Below are 16,946 nucleotides of genomic sequence, written 5' to 3'. Positions count from 1 at the left end.
GGTGGCTTCCACTGCCCGATGCTGTAACTCCCACGGAGTGGCTTTTCAGAGTTCACAGCCTCACTAATTCCTGGATTTTGCCTTAGAAACTAATAATTGTTTCACAAATTGCCACAGTTTTGAAGAAACTGTATATGTCTTTTGCAGAAACTGTTTATGTGTTTTTTTGGCGGTATGTTTGCAAGCAGCCAATCAGAGAGTGGGGCTCAGTTCTCCTTACTGCTGATTGGCTGCTGCCTGGTAACCCATGGCACCAGCATCCCACATCATAGCAGGTGGCTGTCGTGTGTGGCAGTCTCCACTGTCCTTGGCTGCTGCTTCTTACTGCCTTAGGACGCTGCCAAAACACCCTGCACTTTCAAAGGCTTCATTAATACAGCGTTTCATTAAATTAAATTCTATAACTAGGGAACACATGGCATAGTTAGGGTTTAAATTATAAAAATAGGCACTTATAGGCATTTTCTGACATCTGACATTAGTGGTTTTCTGCAACTCGGGGTGCTCCAGGAAGAAAACCCCTGTGAATTTTGGGGGCCCACTATCCTGTAATTTGCTGATTGTCTGTGCAGCACAGGGGTGTGGCTTTCTGTTCTGATGCACAGCAGGAGTCACCCAGATAACAGCAAAGCCACCAGGCCGATCCCCTCGGACCACGCCTCTGCCCTGAGCCCTGTAGTGTATGCACTCGGTCCACTTCCCCTCGGACCACTTTTGCCCTGAGCTATGTCCCCAGCCCTTTTATTTAATTGCGGCAAGGTCTCAATATGTCTCTGTGTTGCCCGGGTTAGACTAATTTGCAATCCTCCTGCCTCAGTAACTGGCTCAGTTAGACTCTGTCTCTTGAGGAAGGTCTGTGTGGGAATGCCATGGTATGGCATACAAGGCTGAGTGTCAGCAGGGTCTGGGTCTGGGGGGACCAATCTCTGTGGATTTGGCGTGGCCATGTCTCCCTCCTTGAAGAAAACAACCTCTCGTAAACACCAGCCCATGTTTGAAGGGGCATGTGGTGGCCAGGCCATGGTCAGACCTAGCGTCAGCCAGAGCATTGTTCGTGCATGGCTGCTTAGAAATCCCACAGGCTGCCTGGCCTGACACTCTCCTGTCCCCTTACTGGGGCACCACTGCCCTGTGTCCCCTGATGGGTGGGACATGGCAACTCCAACACAGTGCTCCCGGAAAGTGCTGGGTTCCCAGTCTCAGCGGTGGCCCCAGTCTCTCTGCACTGCCCCCAAGTCCAACGTGCCATGAGTAAGAACACTGAGTCAGAACACTGTCCTGGCCATCAGCAGGGTGACAGCAGTGTCATGAGTGGTGGGACCTGGGCAGGAAAGGTCAGTGGGCAGGTGGTATCCAGAGCTCATCTCCTAGGATGCTGAGACCCGGGGCCGGGTGTCACATCATCAGGGACCTCAGCTCTGTGGCATCTTTACCCCACTCATGTCAGTTCCACTAAAGCTACTCTGCGATAGCATTTTCCCTAAGAGACGGTGGCCAGCGGGATTCTCAGAGGCGGGGACCCACAGGCTGGGCTGGGCGTCTCACCTGAATGGTGGTCATGCCCAGCTCCTGCCCTGTCAGGATTTGCCCCCCTTGCAGCCTGGCGATCCTGGGCTCCTCCACCTGCATGAAGTCACTGATCAGCTCTGTGATGTCCACTTGCCAGTCGGGGCCCAGCAGGTGGACCAGCTGTCCTCCAGGGTCAGCCGCCTCGGCCACGAACTGCGTCAGCACCCGCACCATGGCACGTTGGAACTGCAGTGCGCAGCCACGGCCCCGCCGCTCCTCCTCGGCCTCCTCCTCCTCGCTGTCCGGTGCGGGCCTGCCGAAGAGCCAGGTCAGGGGGACAGGGACTCACGTGTTGGGAGACCCTCGGGGTGTTGAGTGGTCGGGCTGGGCATCGCCCTATGGGGGCTCGCAGCTCAGACTCAGAGGCGGGAGGCTGGGGATCTTTATGACTCCCCAGGATGGGCAGGGATGCTCTCAGGGTCCCTCCTGCCGGCTCCACTCTGGGTGACTCTCTCTTTAGCATGGGCTGTCCCTAGAGACTTGCTCTCCGTGGTCATCTGATGGCAGTGACTTCAGGGCCACTTTCAAGTTGTAAGACTGTGACACTGCCAGGCAAGGTGGCACATGCCTATAATCTCAGCACTCAGGAGGCTGACGCAGGAGGATTGCTGCAAGTTCGAGGCCAGCCTGGGCTACGTAATGAGTTCAAGGCCAGCTTAAAGGCCAGCTTAAAATACACAGCAAGACCCAGTCTCCAAAAACAAACAAACAGACTGGGGCATCAGAGTCACTTATGTACTCTCTTTCTGGCTGTCCCCGTCAGTCTTCCCTGATGAAGCAAGCATCTTGCACTGCCCAGTGGCTGGGCCACTTTGTGTGGACTCACCCTGCTCGCAGATGGACAGAACCTGCGGGGCCCCAAGCCCTGGTGGCCGCTGGGCTGTGCCCGCTTTGCCACCTGCGGAAGTGTGAGACACCCATGCTGTCCGAACCCAGCGTTGCTGAACCTTTTAGGGACTGAGCGCCCAAACTGCAACTGGCATCCAGGGATTTACCCCAAAGTGCCATGGCTATGGCTAAGCCCGACTCCCATGCTCAGCTGCCAGGGCGTCTTGCTCTGAGTGCCCACTGTGGCACACATACCATAGGTTCACCACTATTTTATACCATTCTATGTTTTGGAGTAATTTTTTGGGGGGTGCTGAGGATTGAACTTAGGAATTTTGCCCTGAGCTATGTCCCCAGCCCTCTTATTTAACTGCGGCAAGGTCTCAATATATCTCTGTGTTGCCCGGGCTAGACTAATTTGCAATCCTCCTGCCTCAGCTTCCCAGAGTCCTGGGATTATAGTTGTGCACCGCCATGCCCAGCTGGGGATAACTTTCAAACTTTGGGGTGAGCCACTAAGCCAAATAGCAGTAGAGTTGAGAGCGAGGATTTAACTTCAGGCAAAGCTCGACACTGAGACAGGGAGAAAGCACCCACGGGTGGAAGCAGGAGGGTGTCAGCTGCTCCCTGGACACCTGCACCTGGGTGCGGTGGCCCTGTGACAGTACCATCCCTCTACCCAGCCCGTGGCTGTGTCTGAACCCGGCAGCTTCCTCATCACCCGTGAGGGGAGGACTTAAGTCGGGACCTTCTCTGCAGGGCTGGGAAAGGGAGGACACAGTTCCAGCAGGAGCCACAGAGAAGAAAGGATGGAAATCTGGAACCTGGTGAGGGACGCCTGACCAGGGATGCAGGTGTCACAGCTGAGGGAGAGGGGGACGCCTGTCCAGAAGATGCCACCTGGATCGGGGTCCAGTCTCAGCTCGGGCGAGCCAGGCTGTGGGCAGGCCTGTTGCTAGTGCTGGTGTTCCCCACACAGACGTACCTCTTGTTGGACACAATGGGGACCCTCCAGCCCTTGATCTGGTTGAGCTCTGTGTCTGACACCTCGATCTGCAGCGGGAGCCGGGGCACCCACACTGTCATCTCCAGTGGGCTGACCAGGTGCTGGTAGGAGAAGGTGACCACCACGTTGACCTTGCCTTTCATTTCCTTGCCATTGACGAAGACGTAGTCACACCTGTCGGACACCTGTGAGGCGTGGGAGGGAGAACAGAGGGGCAGCTGAGGTTCACCGCATCCGATGGCCCAAAGATGGGGGAACCGTGGCGGTCTTGGGCACCTGTCCTGAGGACTGAAGCCCAGGGCAGGGGAGACACATTGTTGAAAGCTGCTGATGTTGCTACAATAGCTGCCATCCCGCTCTCACAGAGGCAAAGAGTCAAGGATCTTTTATACCCAGCTGTGGTGACACATAAGCAATTGGTAATGAAGTCTCATACATTTAAAGTGTGCAGCCTAATGTCTCCATGTGGATGGTGAATGATCACCAAATTCAAGTTTATTCACACACCCTCTAGCCCACCAGCTCCTTTCTGTGTGTGCATGTGTGCACGTGTGAGGTGTGAGAACATTCACTATCTACTCGCCTGGCAAATTTCCAGCACACGATATGCTGATATTAACTAGAGTCGCCGTGGTGTGCATCAGGTCCCCAGGATCATGCATCTGACGTAACTGGGACCTGTCTTTGACCATCACCCCATTCTTCCGCCCGACACCTCCTCTCTCTGCTTCCACAAGGTTGATGGTTTTAGACTCCACATCAGTGAGATCATGAGCTATCTGCTCTTCAGTGCCCAGCTTGTGCCCCTCAGGGTGACACGCTGGCTCTTGGGGAATGACGGGGTTTTCCTCTTAGTGAAGGCTGGACGGTAACCATGGTTCAGGGACCACCACCCCCTCCCTGTCCTGTGCAGCCACCTATCAGCAGCACTCAGTTTTGTCTGTGGCTCGGCTTTGCTGAGTGATTAGGGAGATGACCCTAGGGTATCCGGGTGTGCCCTAACTGAGCTGTCCTCATGAGGGAGGCAGGGGATGCCTGGGACTGTGGCCATCTGCAGGAGGCTGTGCTGCCCATTCAAGGGTGAAGACTGGTCCAGGAAGGGTGGCACACCCCTGGGGAACCATGGATCCCGAGGGAGGAGGTGCAGCCTGCCCCACCTGCACCTGACTCCTCTGAGGCCTGGGGATGGTGGAGAAGCCTGTGGCCTCACACGGCCACCAGGTGAGTGGAGACTGCCCCATGGGAAGCTCATGGGGTGGCACTGAGCCGAGTCTGTGCCCATCTCAGCTTTGATGGCTGAGCAGAGAGGGAGGGTGACGAGAGAAGCCACACTTACTGGGCACCTGGGACAGGACAGGGCTGAGCATGGCTGCTGTCCCTGGGATTAGTGGCCAGATCACCTGACACACCGGGGCCATGGCACTGCACATCACAGGTGGTGAAGCGGAGACCCAGTGACATGCGGTCCCCTCCGCCAGGATGAGGCTGGGTGCTCAGCTGCGGTTGCATGGCTGCCTCCGTCCCCACGAGCCACCCTGCCTGGTGATTTCTCAGTTTCTGTCTGTTACAGGGTGAAAACTCCTGGGCCCATCACAGGGTGGAGAGAAGGGGAGGTGAGGTGAGCAGGCTGCAGTGCCTGGAAAAGCGTTTCCAGCGAGGTCCCTGTGTCTCGAGGGGCAGAGGGGAGGACAGCGCAGCAGGGGCGGGCGTGAGGCCAGGGCTTGGGGTCTGCTCTGCGGAGGGAATGCGCTCTGCTCACAGGTGGAACTCAGTCACCCTTAGCAGCACGGGCACCACGGTGGGATTGGAAGGCCAGGGGCACAAACCCCTGAGGGCCTGGGGCAGTGGGAGGCGGAAGAGGGGAGGAAGGGAGAAAGGAAGGACAGATGGAAGGACAGATGGAAGGAAAGGAGGAAACCAGAGCATCCCAGGTGGGTTGTGAGTGTCCAGCTTCTTCTGCCTCTAAACTTCTCCCCTGCAGTAACGAAGGAGGTCAGGAAGCCGAGGCTGGGAGGAGACGGGGCGGGAAAGGCACACGGATGTCCGCGCAGGGCGCTTTTCCTGGACACAAGCTGTGGCTGTTCGTGCCCAGGCGTGGGAGCTGTGGGCCTGGTGCGAGGGCCAGGTGTGCATGTGCGTGCCTGTGTGCGTGTGTGTGCGCACATGTGCCCGCGGTGCTGTTGAGATCAAGTCCTAAAAAGCAGGCAGCCATGTCGAAGCGCTCGTGCCCCTGCGTCCAGCTGGCCGGTGGCCTGTGCCCGCAGTCGGGGCTCTGTGCGCGGGGCTGTCAGTCCCCGGCCTGCGGCTGCACGGCCCCGGCTGGGAGACGGAGTTAATATCTCCGACCCAGGTGTAGATAATCCGACACTTGTGCAAGGCTAATGCCACTGCTGCCTCTCCTGTTTAAAGGCTAGATGGCCTTAAATCTTATTTAAATATCACTGACATTCCTGGCAGCATTTATGTTCTTCTGATATTTTCCCCGTCTTTTGACCTAAGGGCTAACGGCTAAGGGGACTGAAATTTCATTTCCCCCACAAACTTTGCAGTCCTGCCTCTCGGGAAAGCCTTCACGCAGTCCCAAGCCTGCGGGATATTTTCGGTTTCCTTTTTAGATATTGTCTGGCTACATGGCCCAGCGGGTCTGGAACTCACCACGTAGCTCAGGCTGGCCTGGAGCTTGCGGTGATCTTCCTGCCTCAGCTTCCAGAGTGTGGGGCTTACAGGTGTGCGCCCAGCCCACGGTACCTTTCTTTGAGTGAGTCCTTATCCTGGACTGACGCATCACACTAGTGACGGAGGAGACACACACACAGCGGCTAATAGTGGTCACTGCTGCCTGCAGTGCTGTGCGGAGCGCTAACATCTTATTCCGCTGGATCCCCATCACGAGCTTCTTGGACTGGCCTCAGTTGTGCCTATTTTCCAGGTGATAAAATCGGGGTCCAGTGTCGCTCAGCTGCAGGACCTGCAGTGCTGGGCCAAGGCATCCTCTCAGGTCTGTTCTGGGGTGGGAATTGGCCTCCTGCCCTTTTGCCCCGAGAGAGAAGCTGTTTAATGGAGGCACTGGGAGAGGGACAGGGCCAGCCCAGAGCCAGGACGGGCCAGGATGGGTCCGAGCCTCTGTGCAGAGGACGAGGAGTCCATTTGGGCTCCGACCAAGTCCGGGACACTGGGAGTGCCCATCCCCACTCAAGGCTGGAGAAAGGTACTTCACAGGGGATTCAGTTTAGATGGATCCCAGGCTGGGCTGGCACAGAGGGACGGTGTCCTGACCCTTGGGAGGCCACAGGAGGCTTAGTGCCCCAGGCCATGGGCTGGGAGCAGAGACCAGGTGAGGATGGGAGGGCAGGTGGCCGCATGCACCCCAGGGGAGGCCGGGAGAGGCAGTCCAGCCAGCGCTCACCATGGCCCTGCTCCAGACCTGCAGAGAAGGGGCATCAGATTCTGCCCCCACATGGCACCCAGCCGCAGAGCCAGTGCGGGCTCCACAGCAGGGTTGCTGTCCCCTCCATCCTGTCCCTGTTTCCTGCATGGGCCATGGAGGCCTCTTATGCTGGACGGAGCAGGGGCCAGCGCATCTTCCTTCCCCTAAGCCATAGATTCAGAGGCCAAGGACTCCCAGGCCCCTCTCAATGAGGGAAGCCACCCGCCCAGGGAGTGCCACCTGTGCTTCATTATCAGTCACCCCCAGGCAGGCGTGTGACAAGACCTCAGGTCACCCGAATGGCGACCAGCCCCCAGACTCTTGCCCCAGGCAGCTCAACTGTGGCCTCGCCTTATCTATGCAGCACGGACTGACTTTGAGATGTTTGTTAGTGGAAAGGCACTGCCCTTAATCAGCCTCAGGGTCCTCCCCTTGCTTTGAGGATGCGCATCCCGCCATCCTGGCCCTCTCCGCAGCAGCTCCAGAGTCCTCTTTCCTGAGGGTCTACACCAGGTCTGATTGAAAAGTCAGTTAGTGCCTCACGTAGAGCCATCCACGCAAAGGCGGGCTCCTAAACACATGACCCCACATCCCTGTCCACCCGAGTCACCGGATGTGGCACTGTGTGAGTGCCACTCTTCCCCAAGGCTGAGATGACCGAGAAGCGTCCATGTTTGAGGTGACTTAGGACATCGTGGCAACCACCACCGTACAGTGCAGATACTTAGGAAGGAGGATGCCAGAGCTTTGGCAGAAAGAGGCAGGATGATGGGGTGAGCGTGTTTGAGGCACAGGGAGGCTTCTGAGGAGCAATGCATCTCTGCCAGAGCAAGTTCCTAAGATGGAAACATCCGTTCACTGTATTCTTTGATCACATTGCAAATCCTGGGGCAGATTCCCCAGGGGAGGCTGCCCTGTCCCTGTGGCATGGTGGGCAGCACCCCTGTCTGCTCTCACTGGGTGCCAGCAGCACCCCAAGAGCAGCCGTGGCACAGAAGAGTCTCCCAGCTTGGGCAAGGGAGCCGGCAGAGCTGTGCTCCGGGGCGAGCACCAGGCTGGGTGCGTCCCTCCTGCCCTGCAGCCCTCAACACTGAGCTCCCATTGTCCACCCGGTCACCGTGGGGACACTGAGCACAGAGGGGAACCGCCTGCTCAGCTTCCTCCAACCCTGCAGTGACAGATGTCCTCGCACCTCGCCTGCTTGCCAATGCCCATCCTCCAGGCTGTGCTGAGTGGCGGGGACCAGAATAGACAGAGCCACCAGCGTCTCCACTGTCCCAAACACTCCTCACATGCCGGGAGGCTGGAGCGGTGCCATCTCCTTTTTCTGGAGAGCAGACTTGGAGGCGCAGACACGTGAACGGACGGACTGGCAGACAGTGTTTTCCAAAGTTGCCATGGCCATCTGTCCCAGCTCCCCACAAACCTTCCCCACGGGGACCTTGCTGTAGCCCCCCCAAAGAGGGGCAGTCCCCTCTCCTTGACTCTGGACTGGCCTTGGGACTTGTTTGACTCACAGAATTCCTTTTCCGTGCATGGCCCTGGAAACTGAATGCAGGGCCTTTGCTCTGAGTTCTACCCCAGCAATTTTTAAATTGTCCTTTTGAAGCAAGGTCTTGCTAAATTTCCCAGGCTGGACTGGAGCGTGCAGCCCTCCTGACTCAGCCTCTCAGAGTGCTGGGTGGACTTACAGGTGTTCACCACCATGTCCAGCTTGACCAGTAGAATTTCCTGCACGCAACGGTCTATCTCTGTCTTGCTGTCTCCATCTGTCTCCATAAAATGGGATGAAAGTGGATGCAAGCCGAGCCCGGGGTGGCTGGGCCCTGTCGTGGTCACTTACTCCTCACTGGGACGTGGTCCCCGACACCCACAGTTTGAGGCAGGGGAGGTTTATTCTGGCTCACAGTGGGGAGAGGATTCAGTTCAAAACTGGTAGCTGCAAGACAGGACAGCACGGCAGAGGGGCTGGCGGGGAGACAGCTGCTCACAGTATAGTGGACAGGAAGTGGACATGAGGAGAGAAATGGGGCAGGGGACGCACTTTCCGGCCACGCCCTGTACCCGCCTGTCCACCAGGCTCCAGCTCCTGGCCAGAGGTCAGCCCCAGCCCGTGACCCAGGCACCTCCCAGCGCCTTGATGTAATCATTCATCTCCCTCAGCTGCCTGTCACACGTACACACATGTGTGTGCACACATGCACGTACACATCCCTGCACACCCCTCACCAAAACCTCCCTGATCCCGTACCTACGGGTTTCTCTCTTGTGGCTGCTGACTTTTGTTCAGCCCTTTGATAAATCTCTCTTAAACAACTGTCTTTCCTCTCTGAGATGAATAGTGATTATGAGCCAGAGAACCCTTATAAAAGTAATTGCGTTTTAATTGGCACCTAATAACTACATCTGTTTGGGGCACCCTGTGATAATCCAACAAACGCACACATCTTCGCTGATAAAATCAGGGCAATTAGCGCGTGCATCTCATGTGTGTTTATCACCGGCCGGTGCTGGGGACCTGGGATCGCCCCCCCTCAGGTTCCTCATCAACGCACAAGGAAGTGTGGTAAACTGCGGGTGCTTTCAGGGCCATGCCATGCTGGGACCCTGGGACCCCCATCCCCGCAGCTGTTCCCGAGCGCTTTCCCTGGTCCTGGAGACAAAGCTGCACCCCTCGTGGAAACTTCCGCATGTGGGGTTGTGGGGTTTCCTTGCCAGCAGCAAGGCTGAGGAAGGTCAGGGGCCGCGTCCTCTGGCTTCGTGTCCAGGTTCCTTTACGGTTCTTTTGCAGAACCAGTGACCTTCCCGAGAAGATGCAGCCGGTGGTTCTCAGGGGCCCCTGGCACAGAAGCCAGCATGCCAGCCCTCACATGTGCCTCACCGGCTGGTACTGCCCAGGCCCCCGGGGACCCAGGAGGACGCTGCTAGGCTGTAGGAAGGCCAGGCCCCTCGGGTTTCCCCTGAGCTCCTGGGCTCCTTGCTCTTCCTCTTCCTCTGAGAGTCACCTCCGCGACACTTAGGTCCCAAAGCCCAGCTGAGCCCAGCCCACATCTCTGCAGCCCATCATCACCACCAGCGAGGATCCAGCTCCAGCCCGGGCATCTGTTCAGAGGCCCCCAATGCCGCCTCTCACTCTTGGGTCTTCCCCGTCCCTCCACCTCCAGGACCTCGGTCCCTCCACAGTCCCACCCCACTCCCCAGTCCGTCACTGCTTTCTCTCTGCTTGCAAGAGGCACAGCTGTCGGGGGCTGCGCCCTGGGGACCTGGGGACCAACTGGAGGCAGGGACTCCCCAGGTACAGCAGCACCTCCTGACTGTACCCAAAAGGTTGGGAGTCTCTCTAGAGGAGGCCAGGGCTCCCCTTTTGCTCCTTGTTCCTCTCCTGGACATGTGGGAGGTGGCAGTGTCATCTCGGTGACCCTCACCCTGTCCTCTCATGGATGCGGGAGGAAGACCTTCTCTGTTCTATTCACTGACCACATCCCCGAGACCCCAACTCTGCTGCCTGCAAACTGTTTCTTCAAGGAGCAGGAATCCGCCAGGACAGAATGACATCTGGTTTCCGGAGCTGGGTTCTCGGTCCTGGGGGACGTGAGACACCCCCGACCCTGGCCAGTGCCTTTCCATCCCTTTTTACACTGCTGAAGTGGAATTCACGGCACGAACTGACCCTGGTGACGGTCTGAAGACTCCCATCATCTTCTAAGTGGACACAGTATGAGAGCGAGGCACAGTGCAGTCTGACGCTGGCGAGCGACGGGCCCCAGAGCTGCCCCACCGCGGCCTGACACAGATGGACACACAGCTGTCTGTCGGGCCTGCGACAACTCTGGGGTCACAGGCTGCGGGTGCTCGGGCAGAGATTTCCCAGCATGGGAATAATGTTCTCATAAGGTGCAAAATAGATTGTGGGGAGCACAGCCTGGGACTGGGTTGGGGGTTCCACACACAAAACGTGTGTGACTTAGCAGCAGCCAGAGGAAGCCAACCTGCTTCCCACCATGATGACCTCCGGAGAGACTGAGGGGAGGGGACCTGTGCCAGGTGGGAGGGCAGAGAGGAGCCGCTCCTGGGGCAGAGCCAGGCAGCCAGCTCCTCCTATCTCCTCTGTCCAAAGTGCTGCTTGTCTCCTCATCTAAGGAAGATGCCAGTGCCCTGCTGGGAAGCCTCCTCCCGGCACCAGGCCGGCTCTGTGAGCTGCTTTGAGCCCCCGGAGCCAAGCCAATTCCCGTGTCATGCACATGGGCATCTCCGACGTGGCCTCCTTGGGCAGCATCTCACACCTGACACTTATGGGACTCTGAGGTCCTGATTGTGTCGCCCTCACCCTGCACAGAGGTGCTGCAGCCTGTGTGGCAGCAGCCAGGTGCCAGGGCCACCAGCAGAAGCAAACGCCTTCTCTGCCTGACACCGCCAAGGCCCCTGGCCCTCTTTCAAGCCCAGGAGGTCCCTGACCCTTCTGATACACGGCGGTGGCTTCCAGTTGGACCCGGTAGTGACAAAGATGGGGCCTTCTGGTGAGGCCCGGAGAAGGCCAGCAAGGTGGGGAAAGGCAGGCAGACGGGGTGGGCGTGGGGTGGGGCTGAGAAGGGAGCTGTGCGCGTCCGCGGTCACTCCTGGCCCTCTGGTTCCCCGTTAATTCAAAGGAAAGAGAACTGCAGCCTGCTGTGAGTGGTGCTGTGTGTGCATCTGACACCCCAGTACCAGGAGGCCGAGGCAGGAGGTGTCAGGTTCAAGGCCAGCGTGGCAGCCTGGAAAGATGCTGCCTACAAATCAAACAAGGTGCACGTAGCTCGGAGGTAGAGCACCCGCCTCATGAATGTGAGGTTTGGGGTTTCATCCTGGGACCAAAATTTAAAAGATGGAGAAAGGACAGAAGAAAATAAGAAAAGAAAGAAGGGGAAAAGAAGAGAGAAAACCGAATTCCTGGCCCAGATGGGAGCAGTGGCCACTCTGCCCTCTCGCTGGACAGAGCGGCCATCCTGCCTGCTTCTCACTGGACAAACCCCTCCTCCACGCAGGCAGGGGGCCCTCTCCCCGGTGCTGACAGGTGAGCCGAATCCTGGCACCCGCCCCACTCACGATGGCCCCCGGTCAGAAGCAACCCAGGACACCCCTTCCAGGTCCAGCCCGGCAAGGGACGAAGGTGCTGGGCAGGAGGCTGAGACGGAGGAAAGGCAGACACGCAGCTGGGGACGGGGAAGGGGAGCCCAGCGGTGCCCTCTGTGCGCTCCAGCTGGTGACGCCTCAGGAGGGGCAGGACTCAGGGACCCTGCAAGGATCACCCGAGGTCAGGAGGAGGACAGGGACAGAAGGCGCGTCGGGCGGGGCCATGCTGACTGCCTTCCCTCCGCTGACCCTGGCAGATGCCTCCGTCAGGGCCCCAGGACACGCAGTGTGAGGCGGGGACCCCACAGGAAGTGACAAAGTATGGGCACTCTGCAAAGAGTGGAGAGGCTTTCAGTGGTCTTTGCTGAGTCCGGGCACTGTGCCACGAGCTGCCCACCTGCCGAGCCATTGAGTGTCCACGGGGCTCGGTGGAGGTGAGGCGCCAGCTCTGTGACCCCGAGTCCTTACTTTGTGCTTCCCAGAGGGCGCTGTCCCAGCTGGAACCCTCGCAGCTTGGAGCCCTCAGTCCCCGAGAGGCACCGCTCAGCACCGTGAGCATCCAGCTCCCCTCAGGGTTCCCTTCTGTGACTCTGCGTGTTTTGCAAACACCACGGATTGGCTTTGCAAGTCCGATTGTCTCCCTGGAGACTTTCTTCCCCACGAGGGGTGAGCTTTCGGTTATAAAGTAGGGAGCTGACGCCGGCTGACACTGAAGGTGTGGAAGCCCACAGAAAGGGAGGGGTGCAAGTGGACAGGGCCCACTTGGCTCCCCACGAGCCCAGCTCCCCCATCAGTCCCCAGCTCCTGTCCCCTGCCAGGCGACACTGAAGCTGTGATGATTTAATACACTTCGTTTTCTTTTCTTTTGTGCAACAGGGAGCTTCCGATGTTCGACGCTTCAAATTTCCTTCAAATAATACTGAAGTTGGGCGTTCTCCTGCAAGGCTCACATGTGTCCACTGCTGATGGTCAGAGGGTGGAAGCCCCGCCTCGACAGCCACGCTGGGGCTGCAGGGAACTGGGCACTGATCCCCTAAACAGGGGTGCAGGTGGAGTGACTCTGCTCGGGATCTCGATAGAGCCCCAAGGTTGGGAGATGAAGCTGCCTCAGGGGTCCCCGCTCCCCGGCTCTGGCCCATGTGACCTGCTGGCACCCAGGGCCCAGACTCTCTCGCCTGCCCTGGCTCTACCTCTGCACCCTCTGCCACCTTTGTACCCCGACTCCAGGATGGAACTCCATGGCCAAGTTCCCAGTGACGCAGGGCACAGGGGTCCAGCTTGGTGGTGCACTGCTCAGGTTCTTGGATGCTGTCTGTGCTGGGCAGCCACCTGTAGGCTTCAGAGGACACGAATGACCCACGCATTCCTGTCCACCAAAGCCCTGGTGCGTCACTGTTCAGGGAAAGGCCCTCCAAGGGCTCAGGCTGAAGGTTCCGTGGGGCATCCAGGCCACGCCAGGGGTGGCTCAGGCCTCACGGAGCAGTGGCCCTGTGGTGCTGGCCCTGGATGTGACCCAGGAAACAGTGTACAGAGCAGGCACCTTGTGGGCTTGGAGGACAGAACCCTGGATGGACAGAGTGACCACCCAGGCCCTGCCCTGGTCGCACTCCATGGTGCTGCCCACTGCCCACAGTGACCATCCTGGCTGAGCCCACCTGTACTGCACAGCCACTGCCCAGAGCCGCAAGGGCATCTGTGCCGCCTTGGGGACTGAGCTTGGACCACAGCTGCCCCCTCATGGCCAGGGCTCAGGGGCAGGGAGAGACGAGACAGCAGCTGTGGGCCAGATTTTCACACAGAAACCTAGGTGCCCAAGCTGGAGGTGTCAGGAGGAGGAGACCTGGTGTCTTCAAAGACAGAGAGATTGGGGGAGGGGTCCGAGGCCCCCAGCACCGAGATCTGTGCCGCGTGGTGAGAGGAAATCATCCACCCTCGAGCCCTCGAGGAGCATGGGGATGCTGAGAGCAGCAGGGGTCATTTGTGGGGACAGAGGCGCAGGGCCAGGTGGGGCAGAGACATCCGTTCAGGTCGCAGTGGGCTTGGAGGAAACGAGCCAGGGCTCCTGCGTGGGGGCAGAGCTGGGCTCCATTAGGGGCCCCTGGCAAGGCCACTAGGCTGGGCTGAGAGCGCCACAGGTTTAAAGCCACGTGTGGAACACACCATGAGGGACAGCAGGGGACAACAGCCCTGTGTGAACTCGTGTTGGTGCCCTGACATGGAACCACTCCAGGTCTCCCCACCACAGGAGGAGCGTGGCGCTGTGACCCTGAGCGGTATCATCACGTCACAGCGGCTTCTGGGCTGCCAGAAAATCCAGACTGGGCCACACAGCAGGACCTTCCGTCACCTCCCCCCTGGCAGTGCCAAGGACAGAGACGTCAGGAGAGGGGCGTCCCCAGCTGGTCCCGCAGCTCAGGAGATGCTGCAGCTGAGTGCAGGGTGGGGCCTGGATTGGGTCCCGAGACAGAGGAGGACACGGAGGGAAGCGTGCTCGGGTTCTGCTGTCAGTGTGAGCACAGGAGCGCAGGATAATTACATTATGCGGTTGTTACGTTCCTTGGCGGCCTTGGCAGGGGCCGGGTGAAAGGCACACTGGACTCTCCGGGCGAGATTTTCAACATGCCTGCGGCTCACTTCCTGGGCCTCTGTTCTCGCTTTGCAGCTTTCTGTTAGCGCACAACATTCCAAAGACGAGCACCTGAAGAACAGGTTGAAAGCTCTGATCCAAAAGGACCAGGCCCCGTGGCAGGCAGAGCCATGGTCCAAGCCCGTGTCTGGGCCGACGACCTTGAAGGACTCACAGTGTGGTGCTCAGCTCACCTGGCCTTGGGGGTGACCCTGCGCCCCTCTATGGGGACCCGGCTCCTGGGAATTAGGAAAGGGAGACACAGGCAGGGACAGAGGCGGAGCCAAGCTGGTGACAGGAAAGGACACTGTTGAGTGCACCCGGGGGCTCGGAAGCCGGGGAGACCCGGGGGGACGTCACAGCCACAGCCCTAGGAAAGCAGCCCCTGCCCAGCCTGACCTCCAGCCCACACAGACACAAGACAGCATCACAACAGCCTGGACAGATGGACGCAGGTGATCCGGACAGATGGACGTAGGTGATCCGGACAGGGAAGCCTTTGAGCTCTCGGGCTTTGATGGTTTTAGAGGTGGAGTTAAGATGCATCATGCCTAGACTGGACAGGGACGGAGAGGACAGCGAGGACTCGAGGGAGCCTTTGAGCTGTGGCTTTGGGATCCAGGCAGATGGAGACAGGAGAGAAGTAGCTGGTTCCTCTACGGGTCTTCCTGGAAGCCCCATGTGTGGTCCTCACTCTGGTCTCCCTCGCTGCCACACAGGGACCCTGGGGACCGGCCAGTGCGAGTCCATGCCCTGTCCCAGCCTGGGTGCCGTTAACTTGGCTTCCTGTGCCTGGTAAATTTAGCACTGGGCGCCCGGCAGAGCTGACCCCCATCCTCCTCAGTTGAATGTCAGCCGCCACCCTGAGTGCATTGTGTGGCAAATAGCAGATGACATTGGGACAGAGAGCAGGGGACATAGAGAGAGAGGACAGGATTAGCAGAGTGGCCCATCTGGTGAGTGGAGAGGACACAGGGTGCGCGCGTGAGGGTTGTGTCTGCACTCCCCAAGCCTGGTGTTGCTGTTTGTCTTGGGCGTTTGTGACTCCTGCTGGATGTCCTTAGGGTCTGGCTTATCTGTGCTGCTCCAGAACCTGACCCTCTATAGCATGTGGCAGACGCTCAGTGCATTTCTAGGGAATGATCTGGATGCACCTTAAATACAACAGCAAATGTCTCGAAGTGCTAGGCTAAGCCTGATGTGGTGGCCTGCATCTGGAATTCCAGCACTCTGGGAAGCTGAGGCAGGAGAGCTTGAAGTTCCAGCCCAACTTAGCAAGATCCTATCTCCAAATAAAAAATACACTCTTCAAAGGACTGGGAAGGTCCTCAAAGGCCTGGAGTCAGTATCTCCTGCTGCAAATAATAAATGCTACGTGGATAAACCTGCTGCGGCTTGAATGCGTCCCCTGTGCCACGGGAAGCCTCTTTGGTGCTGTGGGGAGGTCCAGGAAGGGCTCCTGGGGGTGACCAGGCCACGCTGCTGCACGATCATGAATACATTCCAGCCTCATGAAGCTTCTGGGCCAGCTGTGCCCGCTTTGCCCTTCCTTCCCCCAGGTGAGGGCCAGCGTCCTGGGAGCTGCCCCAGAAGCAGAGGCCAGGCCTCCCCAGCCCTGGATACTGCGGGCACCTGGACCTCAGACTCCCCAGCCAACACCCTGGGAGCCAGTCTGCTCCCTTCAGGGGGCCTGAGACTCAGCAGGAGCCCGGAGCAGGGACTGTTCAACCAAAGCAGGCTTCGGGGATCCCTCGTGGTCCTGGGAACCCAAAGTCCTCGGAACAGACGCTGCAGGACGGGGTGTAATAAAGGCAACTTTTCCTTGCCGATGAGGATTATGCAAAAACAGGCCTTGTCAGCGTGGCCCTGTTAAAGCGTCCTGCCATCTGACGAGCAGTTCTGAGAGAGATGAACACAACATCGTCACGTCACCACACACCCAAGCAGGACGATAACACAGAGGTGGAGAGCAAGATGGCGGATAGATAACAGCTGGCTACAGAGGCTCCCTGAGATAGTCAACTTAGAATTCAACATAATACAGAGTGGGGAACCCCAGAGGGAGATGAATTCTCTCGTCCCAAGAAGAAATTAAGGCGACTTGCCCACCATCCGAGGTCCCGAATCCGAGGTCCCGCTGTGACTTGCCAAGCTGTCCGAGGTCCTGCTGCTTCGACGTTGAATTTGGGGGCCAGCAAGCCAAAGGAAGAGCTGAGTTGGCAGGGTGCCTACATCAACCTGTGGTGAGTGATGGGAGTGCAGCCATTCCATAAATAGCGGGGGGCTCCGGGGGAGGACATTCTGGGACCGGGCAGGACTCGCAAGTACAAGGGGCAGCAGTGACTTCAGTCAATTGCTCCCTTCTGGAACGGGATTGGTGG

General features: G+C 58.5%; 1 protein-coding gene across 3 annotated transcripts in view; it reads right to left on the bottom strand.

Moving 5' to 3' along the window:
• The window catches only part of Tmem132d (transmembrane protein 132D), a 444,208-nt gene that overhangs the window by 10,762 nt on the left and 416,500 nt on the right, over nucleotides 1-16,946 (bottom strand). For all 3 annotated transcript variants that reach the window (XM_063225471.1, XM_063225470.1, XM_063225472.1), the window contains exons 6-7: nucleotides 3,383-3,588; nucleotides 1,546-1,822 (exon numbers count right to left, since the gene is read on the bottom strand). In XM_063225471.1, coding sequence (XP_063081541.1) covers nucleotides 1,546-1,822; nucleotides 3,383-3,588 — 483 coding nt within the window. The remainder of the gene's footprint in view (nucleotides 1-1,545; nucleotides 1,823-3,382; nucleotides 3,589-16,946) is intronic.

This window comes from Cavia porcellus, unplaced genomic scaffold (assembly GCF_034190915.1).
Source record: "Cavia porcellus strain 051 isolate PalLab524CR breed Dunkin Hartley unplaced genomic scaffold, mCavPor4.1 scaffold_16, whole genome shotgun sequence".
In the NCBI taxonomy this organism is placed as follows: Eukaryota; Metazoa; Chordata; class Mammalia; order Rodentia; family Caviidae; genus Cavia; species Cavia porcellus.
Note: the sequence above shows the minus strand (reverse complement) of the source record. Positions and strands in the feature narration are given on the sequence as shown.